The 19627-nt window shown below is 43.9% G+C and overlaps 1 protein-coding gene across 1 annotated transcript in view; it reads right to left on the bottom strand.

Moving 5' to 3' along the window:
* The window catches only part of TBC1D14 (TBC1 domain family member 14), a 99894-nt gene extending 81521 nt beyond the window's left edge, over positions 1-18373 (bottom strand). Inside the window, exons 1-2 of the mRNA XM_024204528.2 lie at positions 18109-18373; positions 10115-10850 (exon numbers count right to left, since the gene is read on the bottom strand). Of these exons, the coding sequence (XP_024060296.1) occupies positions 10115-10850; positions 18109-18151 (779 nt within the window). The 5' untranslated portion in view covers positions 18152-18373. The remainder of the gene's footprint in view (positions 1-10114; positions 10851-18108) is intronic.
* Between the last annotated feature and the right edge of the window lie 1254 nt (positions 18374-19627).

The following is a 19627-nucleotide window of genomic DNA, read 5'->3' as shown; positions in this document are numbered from 1 at the left end:
ATAGTATCTGCTCCTACCACAAAGCACTTTCTATTTACAAGGGTAGTCTATTTTACAAATGCGGTGAGAAGCCTAGAGGTCAGGAACATTTCCATTAGAGGACTTTAAGAAGTTTGATAATAAAAGGACACCTTGAAAGTAATCAGTCCCTTATGCCTTGTGTCATATCAACTGACCTTGGAGCTAAAAATAAATGAAGCTGAGTTACGGGTCTCATTCTCACAAGTTATAGGCAACACACTAAAAACACATTCAAATGCATTAGCTTTATGATTCTTCCCGAATAAATCCTTAAACATTTTACTCGAAAACCCAGGCTACATAGCTGGTTTTGCTAGCCATAGTAAATGCTGGGAATGCTGACAATCAGCAGCTAATCAGTCCCAAAAATTTTGCTTGCTGCTAAACAAGGAAATAGAAACTATATATTCCAGTGTTTTCCCATAGCACTCCACACAAAGATATGATCCTCTATAAAAGTCTGCATACTGGACATGGTAGAAAACTAAATCTTTAGAAACCACCAAGAAATGAGTTTTAAAGTCTTAATATAGAAACGTTTAATTAGAAAGTGACGAGTCTAGCACACACACCTCCATATATTGAGAATAGAGGTATTGCAAAAGAATAAAAAAAGCCAGGCTGATAAGGGGCACATGGGGGGAGGGGGAGGGAGAAAAATATATTAAAATCTGATGCTGCAAATGCATTATCTGTAGGGTTGCCAAGATTAAAGATTATGTCATGTGAAGAAACCTCCAGGAATACGTCCAACTAAAATTGGCAACCATTATATGTGGTTCTGATGCAACATCCACTTCATATATTTGCAGCTAACATATACTGACTTCCTGTTCATGTGTGATGCCTTTTGTCAATATCCCCCCCTCATAAAAAATAAAAATAAAAATAATGTTTGCTTTCCTGTGACCTGATGTTAATGATTATTGTACTAAATAACTCACTCACCACATTGTATTTAACTTTTCCTGAAAGAAAATATTTAAGAATCTCAGAAACATAACTGAAAGAGTGGACAATTTCATGTACCAGAAAGAGTAAAAAACAACAACAACAAGGAACTAGAGGCATTTCAACCATCCTGTTCAATTTATTTACGCTGGAAACTAATTAAAAGTTTCTTGCCAGCAGAAGGATTTAGATGGAGCACCTTCTCCCTACCCCTCCCGAAGGAGCCTCTCAAATGAGTTTTAGTAAGAAGTTGAAAAAGAAATAAAACACTACAATTCAAATTAGATAGTACAACAGTTGTCTAAAATCTACATAGGAGGGGCATGAACTAAAGTTAATTGATCGTTTCACTTCAACATCTAGTCGAGAAGAGGCCACATGACAAAGGTCATACTTTTGCCTAGCAATTTAACAATAAGCACATTATTAAAATTGCAAACGAACTTCACCCACTTTCAGCAATCTTTATCCAAGATAAGTATTGATACATAATCATTCCAATGCAACCTTGCAAGAAAAAAAGACTCGCTGAAAATAGCGAACATGATTCTGTTATTCAAGTCTTTTTGTTTTTGGTTCTGTGATAAGAAACACTGGGGGAGGAAGGGGACAACTATGGAAGAGCATTGCCCTTTTATTCTTGTTTGAATCAGCTTGCAGTATCCAGACCTTAACACAAGCATACAGATCACTAGTTTGCTCAAGAAAAGTTCTAAAATGGGTAGGCCTAAGATGAAATATCGATCCTGATATCAAGTTCCCCAGTCCATTACTCTATTTTAAATATTGCCAATTTTAGTCTCTCCCCTGCTACAGGGTCAACAGGTCTCAGCAGATGCCCCCCACAAACAAACAGCAGATAAGGTTAGGGAGTCCTGGAGTCCAGCAGAGCAGCTGTGCCCACCTTTGCTTCATTGTCATTAAACATTTGATTTCTGGAATTCAGAATTTCAACCTTTGGAGCCCTCCAGCTGCAATTAATTGACTTTTTGTGGATATTTATAGTTTTTTTTTGTTTGTTTGTTTTTTTACTTATTCTCCCTCACATTGCCTCCTGCTACTATCCTCCTCCAGGACTTCACCCTTCCTTCCTCTATTCATCTTCTTACCCCTCCCACGATGTTCCAGCAGCCCTCTATAATAAAATTATATCTATTCATTTAAGAACAGGCACAGGAAAAATACGGTTTGAACATTCCAGCTGTGCATACTGTGAAACTGTCTAATTGCAAAAATCTTACAACCATTATCCTCCTGCTTCCTCCCTCTTCCCGCCTCTTGTCCTTCACCCACTTGTGTCTTGTCTCAAACTAGCTTGTAAATACTGTAGAGTAGGGACTGTTTTCTGTTACGTTTACACTGTCCTTAGTACCAGGGGGTACCAGTCCTGATTGCGGCCTCCAGGTACTACTGAAAATATAAATAATGAGTAAGGGAAAGATTAAAGGAGATAAAGGCCATTTGTTTAGTGATTTTTGTATGCTATCATCAACAATTTAGTTCTAAAGCATTTTAATAAAATTTATTATTTTTACTCTGTCACAACAGTGTGCCAATAACAAAAAAGACCTAAGAATGTACTGGGTGCAGGAAAGCCTGAATTCCCCGCCCCCCGCTATCTATCTGATGGCTGCTGGTTTGATTTGTTTTAATGTTTCCGAAGAGAAAAGGTGAATATTAGGGTTCCCCACCAGCTTCCGTTTCAGAGAAATCACATATACGAAGAGCTAGGAATTCACTAATTATAACCCGTGCACGGTCACAAAGGTTTTGAAGTAACCAGTATAAAGTGTCACCCTATGTCATGTTACGTACTTGGAGAAGGTCTGGGGCTAGCAGGGTGACCAGATGTCCCGATTTTATAGGGACAGTCTTGATATTTGGGGCTTTTTCTTATACATTACCTATTACCCTCTACCCCCGTCCAGATTTTTCACACTTGCTATCTGGTCAGCCTAGGGGCTAGGTAACATCCGTCAAGCTTTTTTTTTTTTTTTTAAAATGCTACACAAAACAGCTAGGTGTGTTACTCTTTTGAGTAGGAGTCAGAGTCCATAAGCATTCCTTATCAAAAAGACACGGACTAGGATTTCAGCCTGAACCTCAGACTTCTAGGAGAGTCCTCAGGCCAGCCTCCAGAATCTCAGTGTTTTTAACACAGACAAATGCATTAATGTTCCAAACTTCCGCCAGCGTTCCCTCTAGTTTTTCCACATACATGTGCAGAATGAATTTTGTTATGTGCACCAATATGGAAGTGATGTGTGACACATCACCTCCATATTGGTGAACATAAAATTCATGTGGTGGGGGTGGGGCGAAGGGGTTCAGAGTGTGGGAAGGGGCTCAGGGCTGAGGCAGAGGGTGAGGGTTGGGGGGGTGCAGGCTCCGGCTGGGAGTGCGGGCTCTGGGGTGGGGCTGGGGATAAGGGGCTCAGGGCTAGGGCAGAGGGTTGGGTGTGGGGGGGAGAAAGAGGGCTCTGGGGTGGGGCCAGGGATGAAGGGTTTGGGGGTACAGGCTGCCTCGGGGCTACAGCGGGGAGAGGACTCCCCCCAGTTCTCTCTCCCTGCAGCAGCAGCACCTGGGCTGGGGGGGAGGCGCCTCTCCCCGCCACAGCAACTCCGGGGCTGGGGCCGCAGGATAGGCACCCCTCCCCTGGCCGTGACAGGTGCTGGGCTCGGGCAAGGGGAGGGATGCCCCAGCCGCGGCAGGTTGGGAGCTGGGCTAAGTTGGGACAGGGGGGAAGGGCACCACTCCCCCAGCCACAGCAGGTCCCGGCCAGGAGAGTTCCTTGAGCGCCTACGCGGCATTTAATAGGCTACTGCACAGCTGCACATCTTACAGGGAACTTAGGTCACAAGCCTGAAAATGGATAAAAGATCAGAGGTAGACTAGTGAGATAGCTCGTCTCCAAGAGCTCACACCAAGACCTCTTGAATCTTCGAGCCCCACGGTTATCAGAATTCTATTAAAATAGTGGAGCAATTGCATTACCAGTATTTCTCAAAATGGGGGAGGAACATGTGTACATGAGACAGGAGCAGGGGTGGGGGGAGAACCACCAACAACGGGGACAGATAAGAGAAAGATCTCTGATTTTCCAGTTTCCCTGTACTGGCAGGCACAGGTGCAAGTTAACCTCTCAAAAGAAATGCATGATCATAATACCATATTTCCATAATATTATCAGGGAAAAATAAGGCCTTCATACTCTTAAAACCATGCCACCTTTCCAATTGTCAGTACAACAAAGAGATTACAGGATATTCTCTTTTCATTCATCAGAGGGGTAGCCGTGTTAGTCTGAATCTGTAAAAAGCAACAGAGGGTCCTGTGGCACCTTTGAGACTAACAGAAGTATCGGGAGACAGCTTTAAAAAGGGTTTTCACTAATTATCCCCAAGCCCTGTATCAACAGACCCATCTACATTCCTCCTTGATTGCAAATTAGAGCAATTCTTTTTCAGTGGCCATAACCAGATATTTTGCACTGGGAATAATAAGAGGAGGAGAAGTATGCTCTCTCTCCTTTCTCTAGGATTACAAAGACAATGACCCAAGTAAAGTAGTAACAGGCCACAGTCATAAATGTGTTGACTAGACTTGGATTACATGTATGGTATCCAGGTTTGAGCCAGATCCATCTTCCCAGAGAACTTACTGAAAGATGCTTTTTTGTGGGAGGGGGAGAGGAAGATGGAAAAGATAAAAGACACCCTGGCAGCAAGGAAAAGCCTTGTGGTGCCTACTCTCTCCCAATGACTTAAGGAACAGCAATCTTTATAATCTGGTGTCCTTGAATACCTGGATTTAAAAAAAAAAAAGTATCACACACCCTTGGAAGACTGTATTGGCTCACACTACTGAGGGCACGGCTCCTTCTTCTACAGGAGTGAATGCAGAGAAAAAGACGACGAACTCCACAGATCAGTTCCCGGCAGGGCACGCTCCGACAATAAATGTGTGGCCAAAGATTTATGTGAAAAGCCTCACTGACGCAGATAGCACACAGAAAGCTGGGCCCGGATGGCAATGCTCATAAAGGCTCTGACTCAGAAAACCAGTTAAGCACATGAGTACACTTAGAGTTAAGCACATTTTCATGTGCAGTATTGCTGAATCAGAGGCTAAACATACAATTAATTTATAGCTTCCTCCCATCCTCCATGGCATAGGAAGGAAGAGAGAAGAGCCATTATTTCCCCTCTTCTGTATGGGGAGTATCTACAGGACACCAATCTGATCATTTCTTTATCTGTGTTCCTTTTTCAGGGCAATTTGCTTTACTCAGTCAACTTTAAAAACCTCACTTTTGTCTGAAAGGGGTTTTTTTGGTGGGTGGGGAAGGAGATGCCTACTTCAAGCACAATAACTAAGATCCCCAAGAGAAAGCTGCCAAGAAGTTTATTTACTTTGTGCTTTTGTCAGCACCTTTCCCCCTATCACTTTCTCAGCTGTATTCACAAGCAGCTCAACCCTTTCTCATGACCAAGTCCAATGACATCACACTTATGGCTTGCTCTAGGAGAAATTTTACACACGCACACACACACACTCTTCAATAGGGTGGCTACCAGTAAGAGAGCAACTTCTGTTTCTGAGTTTGGGTCACCTTGTCATGAAGGCAGGGAGCAACAGAAGCTATTTGAGGGAGCAATCGTCTTCACATTCAGGGCTTATCTACACTTAAATTTTATAGCGCTCTAACTTGCTGGCTCAGGGGGGTGAAAAATCACCCCCCTGAGCACAGCAAGTCTGAGTGCTTTAAAGCGCTAGCGTAGACAGCCTCCGAGCACGTGCTCCCAGGGCTCGGAGCTAATCCCCTCGTGGAGATGGATTACCAGGAGCGCTGGGAGAGCTCTCTCCCAGCACTCATGCGCGCCCACACTCGCACTTCAAAGCGCTGCTGCAGGAGTGTTCCCGCGGCAGCACTTTGAAGTCTCCAGTGTAGACATACCCTCAGAGGTTTGAGCAGTGGCGTGAGAACACAAGTCAGGAGGGAAGTGCAAAGAGCTTTCTTCACTCTGCTCCCTGAGTGAACATGGAGTCCCTTCACTTTTCAAACTCCTTTCAAGGGGCTAGGGATTGACAAGCTGCTGATAGGGCACATCACTAAGGCTAAGATTATATCACGGAGGTCGCTGGAAGAGACAGATTCCGTGACGTCCAGCGACCTCCGTGACATTGGGGGCCCCACAGCAGCTCAGCCTCTGCTGACTGACCAGTTGCCACCGCTGGCAGTGACCCCTGAGCTGCTCAGCCACTGTCGCTGATGGCAGGGTCCCCCCTGCAGCAGCTCAGCTGCTGCGAGCGGCCAGGTCCCCACCGCAGTTCACAGTTGCCAATGGCAGCAGCAGCAGAGGGACCCTGGAGCTGCTTAGCAGCCGCCGGGGAACCTGCATCTCCCAGACGCTGGAGTCCCCTGCAGCTCCCCAGCCTCCGCCGCTAGCAGGGGCCCCCCATATCTCCCCTGCCACCGCGAGCAGCAGGGGCACACATCCCAGCAGCTCCCAGCCCTGCAGGGGGACCACTCCCAGCCACTGGGCAATGGGGTTTCTGCAGCTCCCAGCTGCTAGAGGTGAGTGGGGGCGGGGGGGAAGGGCAGGGTGCTGGACCCTCCCCCTTCCCCATTTTGTCAGAGATGTTTCTAGTAAAAGTCAGGGACCAGTCACGGCTTCAGTGATTTTTTGTTTTTTTGCCTGTGACCAGTCCCTGACTTTTACTAAAAATATCCATGACAAAATTGTAGCCTTACACATCACTAACCAAACTTTTACTACTACTACAGGTCCCCATCAATGTTGAGTTCAAATGACAGCTTCAGAAAAAGAAGTAATTCCATACTGAAGGCATTCTAGTGGTTTTTTTTTTTTTTTTTTTAAAAACACTAGAATCGCTGCAATGATACTGAAGTTGTGCTACCATATGGATTTAGGGCCCCTAGACTTCTGGCCATTGTTAACTACTGCACCTGTGCTTTATCTGGTGTGGACCAATGAGTCCTTCCACAGGACAATAGTTGCACATTTAAAATGCAATTACTTGAAAATTCAGATTGGTGAAGAGGGGAGTGATATCTACAGAAATACATAAATTTCACCCAGGACTTAACAGCCAGAGGTACAAATTCTCCCTCTCCCTGTAATGGAATGCTGAACTGTATTATGCTGTTCAGACAGTAGGTAGCACTACTGTGCGGCACTGTGCGCCACTTACAGGTACTTATTTAAATAAACTTCACCCATACCTGGCAGTACATAAAAGGATCTTATGGAAGACACATCTATGGTATCTCTCTTTGAGAAGGAAGCTCTGTAGTCAGTCCATATCTGATACAGAAGCCTGACCTGCAAGTTGAGGCCCTGCAACCTACCCAGTACAAGAAATACATGATACTCCCTCCCGACTCCCAGCAAATTAACTGAATAAAATGGAGTCTTCAACAGTTCTCTCTTATTTCTCAGAGAACAGGATAAATCTCAAAGGAAACAAAGAACTGAAGCTGTGGAGCAGAAGCTTTCCAAGGCAAGCACTTACTAGAACCTCTAACAGATGGCTCAATATTAGTGATCTCCAAGGTAGCATGTGTTTCTGCACTGTGAGGAACAGAGGAAAGTTAGCACCAGGGTGCCATTCTTACACTAGTACAGGATCTCTTGCTGTTAGGTTGATTTTTCCAAGCCCACATATAAAGGAATGCCTCATTGACGTAGTTCCACCAAGGTTTAAAAACTCTACAGGTTCATTAGATATAGTTATACAAAAAGAAAAATAAAGAGAGGAACTGTGTGTCTAAGTGCCTACAAAAGCATGACTTACAACATTAAGTGCTTGGGAAATACGGTTGAGATATCTGGGAAGTGGACAAATAGGTTATATGTGCACACAGGAATGCTGTGTGAAAGACGCAAGGCCATATGGACAATTTCTAATGAGGCAAGTGACAGCAAGTTCCAATCCTGAACAACATCTATGATCCAACTAGTAAATAAGGTTTTCAGGGCTCTTTCAAGTGAAGCAGACACAAGTTCAAAAGGTTTCTATTTGTCTGAGCCACATGAAAGCTACCCCCAGTTAAGGGAAGGAATAAGAGCAGTAGACAAACGGATTACTTAGCTTCTATGCTGAACTGAGTCTCATATGCACTCCTGGTGGTATCACTCAGTGCCAGAAGTTACCTGTTAGACACGATATGGTACTTTGTTGAAAAATATTTCCCTTTTAGGGAATACCAAAGGTGTCAGTTTTGCTTTCAAACAGGGTGGATAAAAATGTGCTTTTAAAAAGATTTAAAAATTTCAATAAAATGTAAATTAAATACACATTTAACTATTAAAGCAAACTATTTAAAATTTAATAGCACTCTAACTTGCTGGCTCAGGAGTGTGAAAAATCACCCCAGAGCGCAGCAAGTCTGAGCACTTTTAAGCGCTAGGGTAGACAGGCTCTGAGCGCTGGAACCATGCTCCCAGCGCTTGGCATAAATCCCCTCGTGGAGGTGGATTACCAGAAGCGCTGGGAGAGGTTGTGTGCAACCACACTCGCACTTCAAAGCATTCCCACAACAGCGCTTTGAAGTTTCCAGTGTAAACATACCCATAGTGGAGTACTCAAATATACTGGAACTTCAAAATTATTTTATTGTTAAGACATTGTTCTCTAAGCTGTGATTTAGAATCAGTTTAATAGTTCTAAATCAACAGCTTTTGTTTCTTTTTCCCCCCCATTAAGACACTCTTTCAGAGAAGTAACAGAAATGATTGTTCTGTCAGTGTTTCATTAGTCTTTTCTTTTGGCAAATAGAGAAGTTTAAATAAAGAAGAGTAAGTGGTTCATTGAAATAATCAGATAGGCAAAACAGGCTTTTTATAGCCAAAGCTGCAGAACACAGAAATAACTTCCAATCAATAACTGATTTGAATTCGACACCGTACTAGACAACTTGCTCCAAAAATGATCTTAGCTAACGTACCTCAACACAAAAGAATTATTCAGGGTGGCACACATGATGTTTGTGTACTAGCTCTGCTTGCTTGATAAGAAATATCAGTTTAAATACATTATTTTTAATGTAGGAAGCCAGGGCAGCCTTTCAAAAATGTAACTGCTTCAGTGCTGCCCCAAATGTTGCCATTTCAATAATTACCATAAGTGCTCAAGTTCCACATTCTACCTCTGGTCTTGACATTTTCTCATTATGAAGACACAAGCAAATGAGGTGGTCAACAGTATTGTTTCCTAATCTTGATAGCTAAGATGAGCAGTCTAAATACCACTGGTCAGAAGGTTAAGATTTTGTCGTGGTTATTTTTAATAAAAGTCATGGACAGGTCATAGGCAATAAACAAAAATTCACAAAAGCCCACGACTTTTACTAAAATAACCAGGGAGGTGGGGGCTGACCACTGGGGGGGACTGAAGTCTGAGCCCTGCACGGAGGGGAGGGAGGGAAGGCTGAAGCTGAAGAAGTCATGGAGGTTCATTAAAGTCATGGAATCCATGACTAAATCATATCCTTAGTCATTTGTCACCTTATCAGTGAACTGATGACCTTAAGTCAAACAAAATAAAATGTTTGACAAATATTTTGACTTTAAGTGGAATGTGTTTACATTTAATATTATTAAAATACTTAGCACCGCTAGAACATTTGCTATTCCTAGACCTCCAAGTGCTTTACAACAGTGGGCAAGTATCCTCTTAATTTGGCCAACAGGGAAACCAAGGCATATGTTTAGTGACTTACCCAAGGTCATACAGTAAGTTAATGGTAAGCCAGGAAGAAAATCCAAATCTCCTGGGGTCCAGTTCAGAGCCCTTTCCCCCAGAACCTTGCTTCCCCCCTTTAAACACAGCTGCAAAGAAGAGAGTTCCACCTTCATTCACTTCATGTGCAGAGTTCAAGCTTCTGTGGATCCCAACCACAGAGCATAGAACCTTACCCACTGCAATGTTTCAGCCATGCAGAGCTCCGGCCTACTCAGGCAGAGCAGAAAGATGGCAGTAATCTTCATACCCAGAGGAACTAGAATTGTTAGCTGAAGGTGTAACTCTTTACCATAAAACCCCTTAAGCACCTCCTAGCCCCCAATACATAGTCAGAATGCTGTAACTTTTTTCTTAAGTATCAAAATCCCATTACCTGGCAAAGAAGCTAGTGAAGGGTCCCAATATTTTCAACTTACTGTCCACATCTGCTTCTTGACAACACGCCTGCTGGCTTTGATCATTGGTCTCCTTAGTGGAATTCAATGTAACATCTGAAAACTGCGCTTCATCAGTCTCCAGGGTCACTATTGCACTTGAGCTGCTTGTGACCATGAAGTCCAAAATGTCCTCATTGCTAACAGATAAAGTTGTTGACAGTTCTGTGCTGAGACTAGACACACTACAGACAGAGATATCATCACTTCGGTTCAGAGTTTTGGAAGTTGGACTGTATAGTTTCACTGTGTCGTATCCAGTTCTTGGAAAAGTTGAGGACTTTCGTACACTGTGTTCATGTTCAGCATTCAAAGAAAGTGGAGGCACATAAGACAGCAGCATGCATGCATTCTGAAAAGTTCTCTCGGGCATGATTTCAGACTCAGACTGTTTTCTCTTCACATTTAACACACTGCAGTGAACAGGCTCCGGATTCCCTATTTCTAGAGTTGGAATACCAGAATCTACAGATTTAAGGCTACGGCTATCTTCTAAAGCACTAGAGTGCTGGCTAGGTCCATACTCAGGCAAAGAGAGCACTCTCGGGGCCCTTGAATTCAAGTTTTGAAGATTCTGGATACTGTTGCCCACTTTGGTGTCCAGAATTCCCATCAAACTCAAACCATTTAAGGAGTTGGATACATTTACATCAGTCATCTTGGTCCAATTGGTAACTAGTAAAAGGAAAGAACAGTTTTGTTTTTATTAAACACTTCAAAAAGTCTCTCTTATTAAAGAACTAATTACTATCATGTAGCTGTCACAGTACCTAGGGAAAAATCATACACAAAGAATAAACCAAGTAACTGAGGTAGAGGGGCACCGGTAACTGAATCATAGGTTAGTAACAACGTAAAGCAGTTTGTTTATAACAACTTAGGTTACTAGAAGTGAACAAGGTTTTTCTTAAAAACTACTTCCTTGTCATTACTTATACTCTTTACTTTGTATACTTCTCTCAGCATGTAAAGTGAAAATTCAGCAGTGTCAGTTTCTCTTTCAGTGCTTCCATGATGGGGATTTCAAAAGGTGTTTTCAATGGAATCTTAAGGTGTCAAGAAAGCTTTACAGTGACACAGGAGCTTCACTTAGTTAAGTTCCCATCACGACATTGGTATAAGATGGACCTTTTCAATTTTCTCAGATCAATGTACATAAACGGATTTCTTTTAAATTTGATATGCCTCAGGAGGGTGCAGGGTAGGCTTAGTGATCCAAATTTGGAGTCAGTTGAGATCTATGGGTTCTGGAGATATATGCCTCCCTTCCCCAGCCATTTTTTAAAAAACTTCTAGGCAGGATTTTTGTTTTTGCCCAGAGCTAAAGAGCAAACTATTTATGTGATCTGGGTCAGAATGGTCTCAAGCTGTCAAGTTTTACCCAAGGTAGTGCATGGCACCCACTAAGTCTTCAGGGAACAAATTTGAGACTATTTAGGAAAATGGTTTTTTTTGTTTTTTTTACACTGCACAGAAAAACAGCTAGAGGGTTTCCATTCCTGCCAATTTATATACTTTAATCTCGATTCTTGTAAGTGTGCTACAATCCAAATAGTTACTCAGATTGCTTTGAAATTTGGTGTGCCTCATGGAGGCACAGGGCAGCCTAACTAATGCAAATTTGAGGTCATTTGATTTAGGGGTTTCCAAGTTACAGAGGCCCCTCCCAAAAAACCCAATTTCCTTCTGCTGCTTTGTATTGTTAAACTGAGAGGTACTACCAACTGGATGAATCACAGACCTGTTGATGGTTGTGAACTCACCCTTCTTTAACATATCTAAGGATAAATTAACCCCAAGACCCCACCTAAGACAAAAGGAGTTTTGAACAGAGTGGCTGGAGGTTGCTGCAATTTGAGAGTAATAGGTGGCTATTTAGTCAGGGGAGGGGGGTGTAATCACTCCCTACCTGTGACAGTGCACCACCAACCCCCTACATACTCCAAAACACACCTTTACCAAGAAGACCCAACTACTGCCTCCACCACTTTCCTTAGGTGCACCTAAGGACTTGTCTACACTGGCACTTTACAGCGCTGAAACTTGCAGCGCTCATGGGGGTGTTTTTTCACACCCCTGAGCGAGAAAGTTGCAGCGCTGTAAAGTGCCAGTGTAGACAGTGTACCCAGTGCTGGTAACTATTGTGGAGGTGAGTTTTTTAGAGCACAGGGAGAGCTCTCTCCCAGCGCTATGCCGCGACTACACAAGCCACGTTAAAGCACTGCCGCGGCAGCGTTTTAACGTGCCGGTGAAGACATGCCCTAACATACTGACTGCACCTAGAGTATATGCAAATAAATTGCCACTGGTTACTGCCAGCTCCAAGGGAACAGCAGGAAGGTATGCGTATGCAATCTCCCTACAACTTTCTGTCTTTTAATAGCATTAGATTGAATCCTGTAGGTGAGTGAATGGGTTGTACAAGCTCCTCAGCTCCTTTGCCAACCTCACAGTTGCTAAAGAGTAAAGGAATGTGTGTTAATGGGGCATAGCTAAAGTTGCATGGCGAACCTTAGCTCTGCATTTCCTAGTTTTCAGATGTTTGAATTTAGCTCAATTCAATGTTCTGCATGGGGACGACATACTACCAACCAATCTTAACTTAATGTGTTTTTTGTCCATTGAATATTTATTGGTTTGGGGCTGTTATAAAGCTTTTTTCCCCTACAACATTTAAACCTTGGCCCAAATTTAAGCTGCATTCTTTTGTCGATTTCTTGACATCCACCGGGAAAATATCAACTGCGTGAAGAAATATTTATGCCATTCAACTTAAACTTAACTTATTAAGCAAATCAATTTTGTTTCTTTACAGTCCACCCAGCTTTTATATATAACATGTTGCTGTCATTTAAGTATAGGTCAACACTTAAGGCTTTTCCTGTCTTTCTTTTATAGAGATCATTTGTTTAGTTGCATTTTAAAAAGAACAGTTGTTACTTTAAGAAAATTCCCAAAGTTCTAAAAGCCAACTAAATTTTATACATTCAAATCAACCAATGCATCAACTGGCCATTCCTTTTGCTATAGGACATCATATTTAATAGGCTAATTTGTCAGTCAAATGAGACAAAAGTGAATATTACCAAGATTGTGGGAGTTAACTTGTCCTGTGCTTTCCCTGAGACTTGGTTATTGTGGCTATTTTGTTGTATTGTCAGGGCTTGAAAAGATTAGCCTAGTCCTACTAGCCCAAAGACTAATGCCTTTGTCTTCACCTGGAAACAAGCTGTATTCTTACCTTTTAAAAAAAAGATAGCGCAAGATAATGAACATGAGGAAAAATACTAGTAAAGACAAGACACTTGTAGTATTAACTTCTTAACACTGGCCTGGTCTACACCTAAAACTTACATACAACTAGCTACATTGCTATAGGATGTGAAAAATTCACATCCCTCTAAGACATATTAAGCTGATCTAAGCCCTAGTGTATACACCGCTAGGTTGACAGAAAAATTATTCCATCAACGTAGCTACCACCTCCATAGGGTGGATTTACTATAGCGATGGGAAAACCGCTTCCATGGCTGTATCAAGTGTCTACACTATAGCCACAGAGCTGCAGTGCCGCAGCTGCGCCAGCGTAGTGCTTATACACTAGACATACCCACTAGTAATGTATAATAGTAAGGATCCCGCTCCCTAGTGTTTACCTTGACCTACTAATGTGTGAGAACTACATAGGGCCTTGCCTTCACTAAGATTTTACCTGAGTTACTACATATTAACACACCTTCTTCCTAACATGGATACACCCTAAAACTAGTAGATTGGATCAAAAAACACATTGCCACACTGCCTCCCACAGTCACATCCTCCGCAGTTTAAAGAAATAAGGGCTTGGCTACACTTGTGAGTTACAGTGCATTAAAGGAGCCCCGGGCGCACTAGCTCACTACCCATCCACACTGGCAAGGCACGTAGTGCGCTCTGACTCCATGGCTAGAGCGCTCCTGGTACTCCACCTCGGCGAGTAGAATAACGTTTGATGCGCCCCTGCTGGAGCGCCCCAGTGTCACTGTAAATGAAATATTGCATTACTGTGCTCTGATCAGCCGCCGGAAACGTCCCAAAACGTCTTGTCATATGCCCTTTGAAAGCTCCGTTTGACAGCTGGCATGTTTATCTGTTCCAAGACAAAGCAGCCATTACTGTGGAATGCTGTGTGAGAGAGAGAGGCGCGGGGGGGGGAGGGTCAGGGAGATGAGGTCTGTGGTCTCTCAGCCCCCCCATTCGAAAAGCACGTTGCAGCCACTTGCATGCTGGGATAGCTACCACAATACACTGCTCTCTGTGGCCGTTGCAAGAGTTGCTAATGTGGCCACGCCAGTGCGCTGTCAGCTGTCAGTGTGGACAGACTACAGCACTTTCCCTACTGCGCTCTACAAAGGCTGGTTTAACTCAAAGCGCTCTACATCTGCAAGTGTAGCCATGCCCTAAGAGTCACACACTGTTTATATGCTACTAATTGCAACATATCCAACCTTCTATTTTAATATGTTAAAACTACAAGGACCAGCAACTTAATAGCTGAAAAACAAGTTTATTGAATACATTTGATTAATTTCACTAGTATTCTAGCGTTTAACAAGCTATAAAGATGGCTTGATACCACTAAGTAACATTTGTGAATTAAGTTAAGACAATATTTTGATTTTTCTGGTATTTATCAGTTCTTTTTTTTTAAAAAATCAGCCCTACTTATTACATCTCTCACTTAAATTAAACCTTTTTTTTTTTTTTTAAAACTGGTCCCACTTCAATTTTTCTTCTTTTCTAGAATAGATCTTCACTATTCTTCTCTTCCCTACATCCTTAGTCTCATCTCACCTATATATTAGTCTCTCCTTATTTCTCAGCACAAAAGTTTCTCCTTAGTATGTGTACACACATTTTTGCCTTTAATTAACAAATCAAATTTTAACTCATACCCATCCATGCAGCTACACTATGCTGAGAAACTTAACCAGACACCTGAAAGCCAAATGACTAAACCTACTAACCATAGACCAACATGAACGGTCCCCTTGTTCAGAGCAAAACTCACATGATCAACCCTCTCCCCCCAATTCTGCTGGGAAATGAGGAAGGCATTGAGATTCCAAGAGTAGCACTGATGCTATACTCTGCTTTGAATTCTCTCTCCCCCAGTATTAAAAAAAAAGAAAAAAAAGAAAAAAAAAAAAAGACAGCATCTTCTGACTAGCTGATCTGATACATGTGAAGCTCCTCCTTCCCCTTCCCCCAACATCACCCATATTTTGGTCATTCTCTCTCATTCCCTCTCCTATCTCGGTAGAAAATTTCTGCTACTTCACCACTCCACAAGCCTCCTGGCAGCTGCAATGCAAGGAGGGGGAGACACCCTCACTATTCTACCCTTCCCTCAACTTTCTGGTTGATACAAGGGGATGTCTCTGCAGTATGTCCCCCAAGTTATGTGTTTAAGCTCTCTTCCCCAATGAATAACTCCAAATGTCTGCCTCTGCTGCTGCTGCTGCTTAGTGCTTTGTCAAGCAGCAGCAAAGTGAAAGTGACCTGTTAGTCCAGTTTCACTGCAGGTTTATCGTTTGGTTCTTCTCAGGATACTTACAAATAAGCGTTCTTGCTGAACGCAAGAGAATATAGTAGCTCAAGAGGCGGATGAACAGTTGTCTATTGGTAAATTGATTCTCAGAGAAATCAAAGTAGGTTTCAACACAGCACAGCGCAATTGTTCTGACTTGGTTTAAAAATTTCTTTCTTTACGCAGGAAACATAACAGGAAGAGTTGCTTTAAATATGCAATCTGTAAATGCAGAAGTACATACAACTACAATGTTCTTTAATGTTTTATACAGCAGAAAGCTACAGAACGTCATACATTTGCTGTACAATATATAAATTAAAGCAGACAGACAGTATCCAATTGTCAGTAAAAAAAAACAAAAACATATGGAACTTGTATTCAGTTTATTATGCCTGTGCCCAGGCCAGGTTATTTATTTGTTTGTTTGTTTTAATATAGTGAAAGGATATTTGTTTTCTGAATCTGATAAATAAAGCGTCTGGAAATTGATACTGACAATTCCAAGGGTTGTTGCTAATGCTACTCCCAATATTGACTTTATTCCTAATTCATTTATGATCAGCATGGCAAACTGTTAGGGCTACATCTCATCACAAGTCTACTTCTCTCATGCCATATACTGCAACAAGACAATTCTTATAGCAATGCAACATCTCATTAAATAGTAGCCTGCTGGTTAAAGCAGGAAACATGCAGTCAAGTCTTTTGGGTTCACTAGTCCTAGCTCTGCCACAGATTTGCTTTGCAACTCTGGAAAAGTGACTTAACTTTCTTGTTTTGACCCGCATCCCCAATCTACAGAACAGGGTTCATGTTTTCCTAGTGGTACTCAAAGAATTAATGTTTGTATATTGCTTTGGGAGCCCCTAAGAACTAGACAGAGTTTGGGTCATCTTGCATAGTCACTTCCATTACTCCTGCCTGAAAAATAAATGACCATTGTATTTTAGGACCAATACAATCTTTGAACTGCAAAGTGGTTACGTTATAGTTTCCTCTAAGAGCTTCAAAAACACTCTTTGGGCAAATGGCTGTAGTAGTCAGATTCATGTACATAGTGTACATAATGTTAGAAATCTCTACTGCAAATGATATCAGCATACATTTAAACTGTGTAAAAGGAACTCAATATGCATGAAAAGCATACAATTTTGGGCAAACAGAATGTAAAAGCAGACCTGGAGGAAAACGGGTTAATACCACAGCACTGCCAGTAACAAAAAATTAATATAACTTGTCTTGGATGCATTCATCACTGCAAAAACTTTAATGGAAGAAATTTACTTTTTTTAAATGGAAAAACCTAAGTAATTTTTAACTCTGCCACCGCAGCCAAACCCCTCTCCCACAAACCAGCTTGCTGTTGAGCAACACTCCATGAACTTTTACAAGTCCAGCTAGGGGTTGGAGAAAGGGATAGTGAGCAAGGGCTTTTAAATGACTTAAAACTACTTCCCCTTCTTCCCTCACGTCAAACAGTTTGAATGAATCAGTGTTATAATAAACCTCTGTTCTAAGAGTAATGTACAGCTCTTTCCAATAATATTGAAAAGAAATAGAATATTGCCACTTTGACAGGCCTTATATCAGAAGAGACCACTTTAACAATATCCCATGCACTCTCTAGAACTGTACCAGTTCATTGAGTCTTTGAAGCCCAATTGAGCTTGTGGAAAACCACTGTTGCCTCCATATGACAGGGTTCATAGTTTTAGTATTGCCACTTCTCAAAAACGTTCTTGTGGGTTTTTTTGAAGGGTTGCATGAAAAATTCAGAAAGTTTAAAAATTTTTCAAAAAAATTTTTTTTTTTTAAAATTTTTTAAAAAAAAAAAAAAAAAAGTTTGGTCTGAAATTTTTGGAGCAGCTGCATCAACTAGTTCTCGCTCTTCCCCCGCCTCCCACACTTCCCTCTTGCTAACTAGAAACAACTGAGGAGCGCCAGAAGGCGCCTCACCGAGCGGCCTGAGAGAATCTGGGAAGTATGAATCTCAAGCGAAAACGGAGGCGACCCAAGCCGGCTCGTCACGGGCCCAGCTGACAAACCCAAGCCCCACCCATCGAGGCTTGCAGCAGCCTGGCGGTGACTGGGGGCAGGCAGAGAAATCGCCGAGCACTCGGAGGGATCCTGCTGAACCGGTCGGGGGGGCAGTTTGGCACGGGCACATGCGGGTTGCCTTTAACGCAGAGCCGCCGTAACGTAGCCCTGACTCGCCTCTGCTCCCGGCCAAGCCAGGTTCGCACTACCGCGCTGGCGAGCAGCAAAGGGGTCATCGCACGTTTCCCCTCCAGCGCCGGGCAGAGTCACACTCTCCTGCCACCCCGGCCCCCGAGGAGAACAACTTTCCAGGCTGGACTTTACCTGGGTAGCTCTGCCGTCCATTGCTCTCCTCAAGCCGGGCCATGCCCAGCCCTCCCCCAAGCGGCGGCTGCGGAGCTAAGGGGCAGCCGGGGGCTGGTCCATTCTCCGCCTGGCCCGGGGCGCTCAGCAGGGGTGCGGCGTCTCAGCCCCTGCCGGCAGGGAGCCACCCGCAGCGGGGAGCAGGCCCCCCATCCCCGGGACACACACAGCCCGCCGGGCTGCAGGCAGAGAGGCGGCGGCGGCGGCAGCAGGGGTGCTCGCGCTGCTCGGCAGCTACCACCGGGCGCTTCCTGGAACGGTCACGTTCTAACAGCCCCGCCCCGTCTTCTCCTGCAGCTGTTCCGCCTTCGCGCCGCTCCCCCTCCGCCGCGGGAGCAGTCTCGGTCTGCTGTTCCCCACACGCGTCTCTTCCCCCACCTCTGACGCTATTCCTCTCGCCTCTGTTGCGGCTCTTCCCTTTCCAGCCACTCCCCCCAGCAGCTCACTGGCCCCGCCCGCTATCGAGAGAAGCCAATCGGCGGTGAGAGAGCGACCGACGGCGGAAGCGTTTAACCAGGCGAGATGGGGCTAGCAGAGGGAGGGGGCGGAGCTAGCCGATCCCCGCTTGGCTTCCCCGCGGCCGGGTTCTGTACCTGTCCTGAGCAGCTCCGCCCACCGCCATTTTGAATTCTCGGGGGAGGGCAGGGGTTGGAGGGGCACGAGCAAGGGGAGACTAATGGAGCGGCCGAGAGCATGGATCAGCGTGGGCCCCTCTGTTGCTGCACGGGAGGAAGGGGCCTGCGGGGGAGCAGGGAGACCCCGGGCCACTCTGAGGCGAGGGAAGAGACCGTCTCTGCGGGTCTTTGTCACCCGATGGCGATTTATCAGGGAACCCGCACAGCTGAGAGAAAACGCCAAGTTCAGACAGGCAGACAGAGGGCGCCCTACCTGGCAGCCCGGCACAGCCCGTGACACAGACACAACCCGAGGGGCACAAAAAACCCACCACTCTGGAAACCTAGCGTGGAGGGAGAGGCTTTATTTTGGTGTAACATACGCTCAAGTTTCGGGGGGATTGGGAGGGGCTTATAAAGTCTTCTCACAAAAAGTTGGAGAGCAGAAGCATCTTCCCCCGCCACCCCCAGTGGGTTATTTCGGGAGCTGCGGCCCTGCTATTGCATAGACACTTACTACAGCCACAGGAGGGGTTTTCAGTTGCCGTAGTATCACCTAAATTTGGGTTATGGCTGATTATGTACTCTGTGTATCATATGACTTTAAAAACAAACTTTGTATTGGTGGATCATCTAAGCACTATACCCAAATGTACAGACCCTCGTTTTTCAACCTATGTATTATATAATTTTTTTAACATTAGCGTTAATAAAAGTTTTTAATCCACCCCTTCGAAAGGCAGTAGCTAGGTCTACGGAAGAACTTGCCTATTGCCCTAGCTGGCCTACAGCGAGGGTTAGGTTAACCTAACTACGTTGCACCTGGCATGACATTTTTCACAGCCCTGAGCAGTGAGCTAGGTTGA

Source organism: Terrapene carolina, unplaced genomic scaffold (genome assembly GCF_002925995.2).
Source record: "Terrapene carolina triunguis isolate 2854851 unplaced genomic scaffold, T_m_triunguis-2.0 Scaffold66, whole genome shotgun sequence".
Lineage (NCBI taxonomy): Eukaryota > Metazoa > Chordata > Testudines > Emydidae > Terrapene > Terrapene triunguis.
Note: the sequence above shows the minus strand (reverse complement) of the source record. Positions and strands in the feature narration are given on the sequence as shown.